At 44.0% G+C, this 10,649-nt stretch overlaps 1 protein-coding gene across 1 annotated transcript in view; it reads left to right on the top strand.

Annotated features, from left to right (window-relative positions):
• Nucleotides 1-3,828: 3,828 nt before the first annotated feature.
• NINJ2 (ninjurin 2) overlaps nt 3,829-10,649 on the top strand; it is a gene marked incomplete at its 5' end in the record, with an annotated part of 47,079 nt that continues 40,258 nt past the window's right edge. Inside the window, one exon of the mRNA XM_082498424.1 lies at nt 3,829-3,861. Coding sequence (XP_082354550.1) covers nt 3,829-3,861 — 33 coding nt within the window. The remainder of the gene's footprint in view (nt 3,862-10,649) is intronic.

Here is a 10,649-nt window from a genome sequence, read left to right as displayed (position 1 = left end):
CTTGCTACTGTCACTGGCTGGCTTCTCCAGAACATCAGCACTTAGACAGCCAAGAACCCTCCTCTAATTTCTAACCTAGCATTTTTTTCTTGGCCAGTTTATTAATTAGTTCCTGTGCTAATGCAGCATTTCCATCTCCCTAGAGTTTTCTAGTTTAGTAGATTTGTAGTCGGCATCAGTATCCTTCTTGGTTTTCTTTCTGTAAGGCTAAACAGGTCAAGCTCTTTTCATGTCCTCTCAGAGAATCAGGTGAATGCACCCATCAGCAGCACACTTCTTTCCTGATATAGCGAAGAGGTGGCCCAGAATTACAGGCTTGAGAAAGGGTGTCTCAAAACCAAAACCAAACCACTTTTGTAACACAAAACCGAGGCCTGGGAACAGTTAAAAAGTGAAGTTGCCCAGTCATTTTCTCCGTTAAAAGCGTAGCTGTCCTACAGAAACTCTTGCGGTCTTGGTTATGGTTCTCTCTCGAGTACCGCAACAAATTGGAGAGTGGGAAGAGCAATTCTTGCATCAGTCTTCACACAGCATGGTCTGCTTCGTGCTGCCAGCAGTCTCTACTGGCTAGTGCCAAAGCCCGAGAATTGCAGCTCTTCTTCCCATGTCCCCTTTGCAGAGTCCAGCCCCACTGGTGGCACCAGCACTGCAACCCCGTCTGTGGTTACACATTCAGCAGCAATGCTGCTTGAACCGGCTTGTCCCCACCCTTCTCCACTCCCAGCTGCTTTTTCCATTTCCCACTGGGCGCCCTCCCTACTGCCAGCGTAAGTGTTTGTGCAGTTATGCGCAGAACCAGGTCAGGGATCTGGTCCCAGCCAAAAAAATAGCCTGCAACTTTTTTTTTTTTTTTTCCCAGCTGGAAGAAGTTCTTCTGTCTGGTTTCTTGGGTGGCTGCACAAGCACTTTGGCTGGCATAAGGGAGGGAAGAGGATGGGGGTGGAAATAAGCAACTCTGCCATGAGTGCTCCTCCCAAGTGAATGTGGCTGATCCACAGAGCCTCCCCTCTGCTCTCAGCTAGCGTGGGTTGATCTTGCAAGGAAAATCACATACTTGTTCTTCGTCATGCCCCAGATGCTCCCCACCCTCCTTTCAAGGAACACTGCTCTTTCCCCATCCATCTCTAGCGTGCGTTATCAGAAAGGCTCTCTAATCAATCAACACCCATTAGAACAGCCAGGTTTTGGAGGCCTCCCACTTGTCATGTTTTTAAAAACAAAAAAGACTGGAAGAGAGTTCAGAGGCTGTTGAGTCTAAAACCAGTGAGCGCTGCCACTCAGGTCACACGATCCCTTTCAGAAGTTGGGCTGCATTTTCTATGCCTTAATCTTTGGACCATTGCAATGGTGTGTTCTGGCATCATAATTAACAGTTACTAGAAAGGTAGTCTAAAAAATGTGGTTCTTTGTAATCACATTTATTATCAAGTAAATCTTAGTTGTAACGGGGTTCATTGAGGCACTCCTTTCTTGGGCAGCTATCACAATTCAAGTTAAAATAAACCCATTCCCCTCTCTTCTCATGTTTTTTGGCTCTGAGCTTTGCTATTAGTGACATAGACAAAAAATTTCCAGGAGAAATTTTACTATTTGAAGTTTTCTCATTCAAAAGCGTTTGGCTCCAGACACTTCCAGGGGGGCTGATGAAGCCATTGCTACTAATACACTTTGCAGAAAGACTCTTTGAGCCTTCTTTGAGGGAGAGGGCATTGGGAACCTTATTTGGTTGAAGTTCCTACAAGGACACAGGGGTTACTGCAAGTTTTAACCAATTTCTGTAGGTATTCTGAGGACATAGTGCAAGATTATTACTCTTTGCAATACCCCTCTGGAGAGAGTGTACAAAAAAAAATTTAGATATACTAAGAAAAAAAAGAGTTTTAAAAAGTCACGTAGTTATATATCATGCAGTCTTGTCTGAAGTTTGTACACTGGTGATATTTGTGTGTCTACAAAATAAAATGATAGATACTTCATTCCTGTCTGACCACTAGAAGATATTTTGGACTTGTTTTTATGCTTATGGCACATATATGAACTCAAAAAAACTTTGGTTTGCTGAAAGCCTGTTCACAAAGGACCTGCACAACACGAAGTCCTTCTAACTCCCAGGAGTGCCTCAACAAACACAGTGGACACCCACCCAGTGTAAATTATCTATTAATAAAAAAAATATTTATTTATAAACTGATCAACCATAGCATCTTTTTATAGACTGGACTAAGAAAAGTGAATTAAAACAAGCAATTATTTATATTAACATCCGTGCAACAGTATACTTACAGGGAGTTTTTAGTTAACATACAGATTCCCATCAGGAGAGCAGCTCAACAGCAGCAGGTGACTGCATTTTGGTTTAAATGCTCCTTACATTTAAAAAGAAAAGAAAAAAAAAAAAAAAAAGAGGTAACAGGTGCTGAAGAGTAGCAATGAGTGGCCTCTTTCCCCTCACCTCCATTTCCCTGTAGGCTTCAATTATTTCAGTGATAACAAGACACAGGGACTGGAATTTTCATCCAAAATTAGGAACCACGAGGGTCGCTTTTGATTGTAGAATTGGCCTCATGGTTCCTGGTGGGCTTTCAGCCTACGGCAAAACCCTAAAAAAGAAACGAGCTGTATCCTATCCTTGCTTTCCTGCGTGACGTTAGCCTGGTCCCTAAACACCTCTCAGTGCTTCAGCTCGTACATCTATAAGTTAAAAAAAAAAAAAAAAAAAGCTGTTTGAGAGGAATGCAGAGAGGCTAAATTCATCAGCACTTTGAAATGAACTTGCAGTACTAAGCACTAGTATTTTCATTGCAAAATGAGGCCTTTTGCTGGGAAGCATCAATGCAACAGGATCGTCTACTGACAGACTTGTCAGCACTTTTAGTCAGGCTGGAGTACTAGAACATGCATTTGGCTAAACAGTTTAAACAGAATGTATTACTTACCATACATTTTCTATGCTAGTGTAGCTACAGAAATTGTCCTTCAAAAGCCAAACATACCTACCTGATCTCCAGGTAGCACAGAGTAGCAGGGTTTCTCTAAAGTCTAGAGAATTACACTGATTTTTCTGCCCGAGCATTCCACCGAATAATAACAACATGTTTTTCTACACTGTGACTTGATTCTGGCTGTGTGCATTTCCATTCCAATGTCATTCGTAGTTGCTTTTAACTTAAGCAAAAAGCAAGATTTAGTTTCAGCTAAGACCAGACGTATCAAATTCAACTAAAAAAAGTGTTGGGGAGGGGAAAGGAAGGGCATTTTGGCTGGGGAGAAAAACGAGAAGAAGGGACTATAAACAAAGTAAAGTGGAAATTTTATCTGAGCCGTAACAGTATCTTTGCTGCGACAGCATCGCCAGCTAGCAGGCATGACTTTCTGGACCTAATCTCTTCAACCGTTAGTTTTTCATCCCTACGCTCTGCCTGTGTGCTGGGGAGAGAGGGAGAGATGGGGATCGCTGCTGCGGCTGCACAGCCCATGCCAGGAACCTCTTGGTACACTGGCTGCATCACCGCGTCCCAGCCCAAGTGAGCTCATGAGGCTCAGCTGGCCTCGGAGAGGTAGCACAGACACGTAATGAACACAACTGTCACGGAAAGTCTAAAAGAGGGACGCTTGTTCCACGAGCTGCCCGGACAATGAAGAATTGGCGTGCCACCCCCTCTCTCGCCCCCCAGCCGATGCCAAGGCGGGCGGCCGGCCGCCGGCAGATGAATAGCAGGTCTGTTCCAGCAGCTGCGCGTCCCGGTCCAGTGAGGAGAGAGTCTCCGGGAGCACAGAGTGCCCCGCTCCGTGCGCCGTCCGCAGAGGAAGAGACCTGGAGGCAAAAGGATGGCCTCGGAAGGGGAGAGCATCAATCTTCAAGTGAGTCCTTCTTGGGGGGAATACCCGCGGGAGGGAGAAGCGGGAGGGAAGATCCCCGGTTTGGGGGAAATATCCACCACTCCCATCATTCGCTCCTCAGCTTTGGCAGCCAATTTCACTTGAAAACTCAGTGCCGCTTTTTTCCTCTGTCCTCCTTTGAACAAAAGCTAGCGGCAGGATCTCTGCCCTGTTCTGCCAGGAGCTGTTAGGAGTATTTGTACAAAAGAGGGTAAGAAGAGGGGAATTACTTAAAAGAGCTGCTTTTTGGGGGAAGGAGAGGCAGCAGGGGCAGAAGTTAGTCTTTAGCTCTCAGAAGGAGGCAGCTCATACTTTATAAGCTGCAAAAATCTAAGCCGTTCCTCATCTCACAAAGCCTTTCTCTGTTTGGCAGAAAGTGCTCCCAATCTGGAGAGGAGGAAAAGAAATAAATACAGCAAATGCTGAGGGAGCGCAGAGGCCAGGGTTTCCTATGTAGGGTTTACAGAGAAACAAAACTTCTTGGTGAAGCTCTTTCAGTTCTCTGTGTTCCTGTTCTGAGTGTTTGTGTTTTTTAAGAAGGGTGTTTCTTGTGCTCAGCGGGTGTTCTAGGAAAGGGCAACTACCCAAGGGTTTGGAAAAAGAAATTATTAGAGATGAAATGAAATCAAACCCCCAGAACATAAACAGCCATCAAACTTCAGAAGTTCAAGTCCAGATCCACGCTTCAGACAACTCTGGAGAAGGGGTGATTGTGAAGCGTTGCCCAGGGCACAGCTTCCAGCCCGGGGAGGGTCGGCTGCAGGGTACAAATTACGAAGCTGATTTTCTGTTTTTAATGGCCGTAACCATCCTCAGACTCGAAAGTGGGGAAGTCCATCTGGGGTCTCAAGTTTTATTTCTTTGGCCTGTGCCAAAGAAACTAAAAAGGAAAGATTTGTGCCCTTAGAAATGATCAGGACAATTATCCCTAACTAGAAAGAAGGACTGAGACCCCTTGATCCTGCAGAACATATCTCCACTGAGGTACGAAGTGCAGAGCAGTTTTTTAAGACCTGGGGAGTGTTATGCTCAGATTAGAGGCCCAATAACTGAGGGATATACACAGGTAGCTGTGACAGCTGGTGAAAACGTACTCTATTTAGGACTGAGGAAGAGACAGGTTAGGCTTTCCTAGAACTAGATAATAAGGGGAAAAATACAGAAATCAGTAAGCCAGGAACTGGGGGCAAAGGGCAAAAGGGACAAGAAAATCATGCTAAATAAAAAGTCAAATTAACTCCTTGTGTATTAAAACATTTCACCCATTGGAAAGTTTCAGGTCTGTGATGGATTTCAAGCCCAGGTTTCATAGATGAAAAAATCAGCTTCACGGACTAAAATGCTCATAAACTTCTGAAAAATCTGGGGTTTAGATTTTACTCTTTCAACCCATCTTGAAGTTAAGTGAAGAACCAAAAGTGATCCTCAGCATCTTCAGCCTTTACAATACTCAAATAAATAAGTCCAGAAGGTCAAAGGTTCCTTGAGTTACAAAATTGAAAAGAGCATACCTATCTGTTTCTAGAGCAGGAAGGTATGGAGTGTTTCTATGCACCTCTACACGTGTTGCCACACAAAAAATCATGCTACTGAGATTTTCTTTGTGACACCTTACAGGGATTTCATGAAGCCACCAGACAGTACAAAATATAGGTGAATGCACACAGGTTCATGCATGTTTATGACCAGGAAATATACAGTGCTGGCAGGGGAGGGAAAGAGCGTTACCTATGACCACATAGCTGAGACAAGCAGAAGGTCCTGGCAATGACGTGACTTGGTAAGTGTGAGGTGAGGGAAGGAGTGATCAGTGGCAGAGGAAAAAAAAAAGAAATCTTTCAGTTGAAAGTACATTTAAAAGCCTCTTTTGAGTCCCTGCTCTGAGCACTGAACGCAGAGCAGGTGTCGTCTTGGAAGTTTCCAGCTGTGGGTTTATGAAGAGCTTGTGGGAATGTGCACTGCATGCTCTAGGGTGGTAATGCATGACTCACTCCTCCAGGAGCTCCCGGATGGAGTAGCAGGAACAGTCCTGAAAGTCAGCTATGATACAATACAGAACTAGGTTTTTTTTATTATTATTTATAGAGAGAGGGTCCTGTGCCTGAAGCAGTTGCACAGTGCCTACTAGCATTTCTTATACAACGTTTACATGGCCAGGCTAGGAAGGTACCAAGAGAATGAAAACAATATGAGCATAGGAGAGAGCTAGAAGAGGCAATCAAGATTTAAGAAGGCACTAAGGAGAACTGATCAGCCCCCAAATTTTTTGCTCATCCTAAAGCATGAGAACAGGAGCTCACTCAGCAAAATCAAAAGTCTCCATAACAGGACATGCTTTCTCACTCAGCGTGTCATCAGCCTGTGGAATTTGCCATCTCCTGGAGTAGGTCAGAAGGTCAAATATTGGAGGAAGCATTGAGAAGAGGTCGAGAGGTCCAGTAATAATATTTACAGTTACGCAAGCTAAAAAAGGTACTTTCAAATCCCATAAGCCAATAGCAGGATAAAAATAAATACCCTTTTCAGTTCCCAAAAAGCAATGGCTGACCAGACTGAAAGTGGTATCTTGCATTAGAGAAGTTATAAACTAACTGTCCGTAAGCGAGACCTAGGACTGCTTTTTAACAGCAAGAAGTATCTCCCATTAATCCACTTTCTCCTTTACAAAAATTCTCTTGTTCTGTGTGTTTCAAAGGAGTCTGTTTTCCAGTTCTGACTTCTAGGAAGACCAGCAAAACCTCAAACTGCATAGAGAGATGCTAAAAGGAAACGGTGCTGAAATGGGAAAAAAAAGTCACAAGGCTGTAGAGCAGCCTCACCAGATCTATGTCAGCCAGCCAAGTGCCAAGACAAAAGATAAAACTCGAATTAAAATATCTTCATTAAAAAGATTAATTTACCTATTAAAAGATAAAACTTTAACTTGAATTAATTTGAATGATGCGTTTTGCTTCCCAGAAATCTCTATTTGTGGCTTCCAAGTGAAACTTTCACCTTCCCCTATTAAGCATCTGCCATTGACAAGAAACCAGGCAGGCAGAGCAGTAACCTGATGAGGTAGAGTACATCCTGAGATATCTGGGATCAGAAAAACACATTTGGGATAGAAACAAATACAACAACCCAACAAGATCCCATCACCAATTTCTTTTTACTTCAGGAAACAGAAGCTTATAAATTAGAATAGAAGTACGGCTTTGATAGTCACGCTCTGGCTGATTTATCTGCACTTCTTTATGCTGTAATTCCTCCTGGCTCTCGTCTAAAACCCTTCCACAGAGATTTGCAGGGGGGAGAGAGGAGGAGGGAGCCATACAGGACCGTTCTTTTCAGCAGCAAAAGAGCCATTAAATCTGTTTAGCTGTGTACCTCAGCTGCTGCAGTTCACGATCTGGCATCTTAACACAACCCTGTTTCATCGGTGATTTAAGCTAATGTACCAGACTTTGAATGGGAGCGACTGAGACAACATCCGTTCCAGCACTCCCACCACAGCAGCAGTAACCAGGGGAAAGTCTGTGGACAGCTGAAATCAGTAACACTCACACATTATTGCCACGGCTAAGTCTGTCAGAGCCCCAGATGAATATTGCAGAACGGAGCAAAGATCGGGGCTGATACTAAACGGCTTCAGAGTTGTATTAGGTTTGTATTTTTATATTTTCTTATTAATGAATGGGTGTTATGTTCTGTATAAATGGGTATTTAAGGGAAAGGGACGTGCACCAGCTGAATGTCATCCATATTCGTGTTGCAAAAGAGGCTATATGTTGTAAGTTGCGTCTTTCTTTTTATAGTTTCTTACTCTTTGGATAAAAAAAATTTACAATCCTCTGGGACGAGAAGCAGAAATAATACCTGACCATTTAGGGAATCATTCATACATCAAAAATAAAAAGAGTAAACAGATAAAATAATCATTCTGGAAAACAGACCCTACACTGAAATTTTTTGGCAGAAGCTGTTCGGTGAATACTTTGAATGCAAAATACATCTGCAGAAATAAAGACAGGTTTACAGGCAACTTGCAAGGAAAAAAGATTTTAAATAATTGCATAATCTACTTTCAGTGCTCAGTTTTTGACCAGATCTACAGCAGGAAGATTTTAGACAAGCACATAAACAGAGTTAGCTATAGGCGTGACAGTGCGGACTTTTCCAAAAAGCCCATGAAACAAATGGAAAGTCCCACTTACCACTGTAAATCCCATCTCCCACATCCCACTTTCAGTCCTAGGGGACGCAGGGAGTGTGTTCGCAACTGGGTTAGACTTTTGGTTTTGTGGGTTTTTTTGCGGCTTTAACGCGTGCCTCGAGGCTGTGATGTGCTTACAAGTTCTTGGTTTGGGCACGTATTTGCCTGCTTCTGCAGCAACAGCCAGCTTGGGCTTTCTAGTACTGTAGGACCTTTATTCTCCTTCAGCAATTTCCTAGAACGGTGGCAATCTAACATTGGCAACCGAGAAGTGTACCTGCCCCGCTGGACTTCAGTAGCATTATTTGGGTTCTGTAATTTAGGCTGGGATAGTGACAGTCTGCGTTGAGAGAGAGAAAGAGCCTTTCAGAAAGAAAATTGCAAGTGCTTCAGAAAGAGCCATTCCTGTGACATCCATGTATGGTGTGTGCAACTCAGCCATCAAGAGTTTGAGGAACTTATCTCACTGTGTTTTTAACTAAACTAACCCAATTACCACAGCCCCTCAAACAAGGATCCTACTCTGCACTCCCAGGGATGCACTCCCTCACCTGTGCCATTCATTTGACCCTGGTAAAGCTGGTTCAGAGAGCTAAACTCAGAGAAAACTAACCATTTTTTGGCAGGGTTAGTGTTCTGATTTGCTGTCCTGCAGTGGTTCCCAGGAGGGTCAGACAACTGCCAATGACTAGGACTGCGTGGCCATGAGAGCATGTAGGGGCAGCAGAATCTCTCCTTACAGAGTAAGCTACCCCTCACTTCAGTTAGCTGAAGGTCCAAGTCTGGGTGTAACCAGGAGAATCATAGAATCATCTGTCCCCAGGGAGAAGAGGTCAGCCCCCACCTCTCTACAACCTCCTTTCAGGTAGTTGTAGAGGGTGATAAGGTCTCCCCTCAGCCTCGTCTTCTCCAGGCTAAACAACCCCAGTTCCCACAGTCGTTCCTCATAAGATTTGTCCTCCAGACCCTTCACCAGCTTTGTAGCCCTTCTCTGGACACGCTCCAACACCTCAATGTCAATGGGGACCTATGCCCCATTGAGCACGGCAGCAGGTCAGTGTGGCTACACCCCATTTGGAGGACAAGGTCATCCAGCAGCCACACCAAACCATCCCAGGACAACCCTCCTGCTGCCCCCATGCTGCACCGCCAGCTTGGCCTGGCCTGCTCACAGCAGCTGCACACCGGCCACTAGCAGGACCCCTTACCCCTCATTCCACCATCTCCTTCTCAGCCACAACCTTTAGGGGTACCATCTCTGGCCGCATACGTGTTTCACGCATTGAGATACAGATACATCTCACCCACTACTTGCACCTTGCAGATTTGGGCACACAAGGAGTGGGTTTTATTTAGTGAGTAATCAAAACCTGGTTATGGTGGTGGTAACACACGATTCTCTTGGCTGGCCAACGGCACAATCTCCCACTGAGACATCTTTGTGAGTAGGAGTCCTCTGCCACACGAAGTACCTGCTAAACCACAGCTAAACTGATTTTTGCGTCTTTTATCCAAAAGTTGCCTCCCTCGGCTTCATTCCAGCCCATGCCTGAGAGCTGAGCCATGCACTTGCTTCTCTGTTCACCCTCAGCCGACAAACAATTACAGCACTTCTGCTCATTTAGACAGTAAAAATGGAAGCCTCCAGCCCAAGTTACTGTTTCTCAGCCCTTCCTGAAAAACATGTATTCATCTGTTATGTTTCTCTTCCAAGAACCAGAAAAGGGCAATACTGCATGCATACAATAACCACGCACAGAAGTGTGAGCTTCTCCAACCAAGTATGAAAGGGTGCATGGGCATTTTCACTGCCATTTCCCCATCCCTGGCTCGTGAGTCAAATGTTTATAAAACTCTCTCTGAGAAAAGGCAATACAAGAATACTGTAATCTAGACTGCCCCAGGTATGTAAACATGTAACAGAAACGTTTGAATTGGACACCAGAATGATGGAAGAGCCCACATGTAGATGCTGCAAGATTCCCATCGCCAGTTACCATACACCTTGACACACTCCTTTGAACCAGGCGAGTTATAATTTCTTGTCAAATTACATGAATCAGATGTGTGACTCTATAATTACAGCTGTGAAAAACCATTATACTCAGGATCTTAGAACCTTCTATCCAAAACAACCCTTGGGGAAGAAATTTCTCATGAAGCTGCTTAGGTCAAGGTTCAGTGAGTGCTGGAAATTCTGGGGGAATCCTGTCAGCAGGTTTAGAGAAATGAGAACAAGAAAATGAGATGATGTACTGGTTTGTGGACTGTTCGGGCTCCTTTTTTTTTTTTTTAAGGTTTTTAATTTTTGCAAATATTTATGCATATTTCCAGGAGTTTTCTCCTTGCACTCACAGAACTGCAAATGATATTTTGGGGTTTTTAAAAAAAAAAGCCCCAAATTCACCGCAGACCTTAGTTATGTAAGAAAAATAACTGCTTCTACCAATCTAACAAGAGTCAAAGGGCAACCAACGATCCTTCTGCAGTCCATGATTTAATGAAGGAATGTTTTTGCAGAAAATAACAACACAGCAATACTTTGTACTCTCACAGGACTTGTGTGAGAACCAAG

This window comes from Vanellus vanellus (genome assembly GCF_965231255.1).
Source record: "Vanellus vanellus genome assembly, chromosome: 1".
Classification (NCBI taxonomy): Eukaryota; Metazoa; Chordata; class Aves; order Charadriiformes; family Charadriidae; genus Vanellus; species Vanellus vanellus.
The sequence above is the reverse complement of the archived record's forward strand: the minus strand, read 5'-3'. Positions and strand labels throughout refer to the sequence as shown.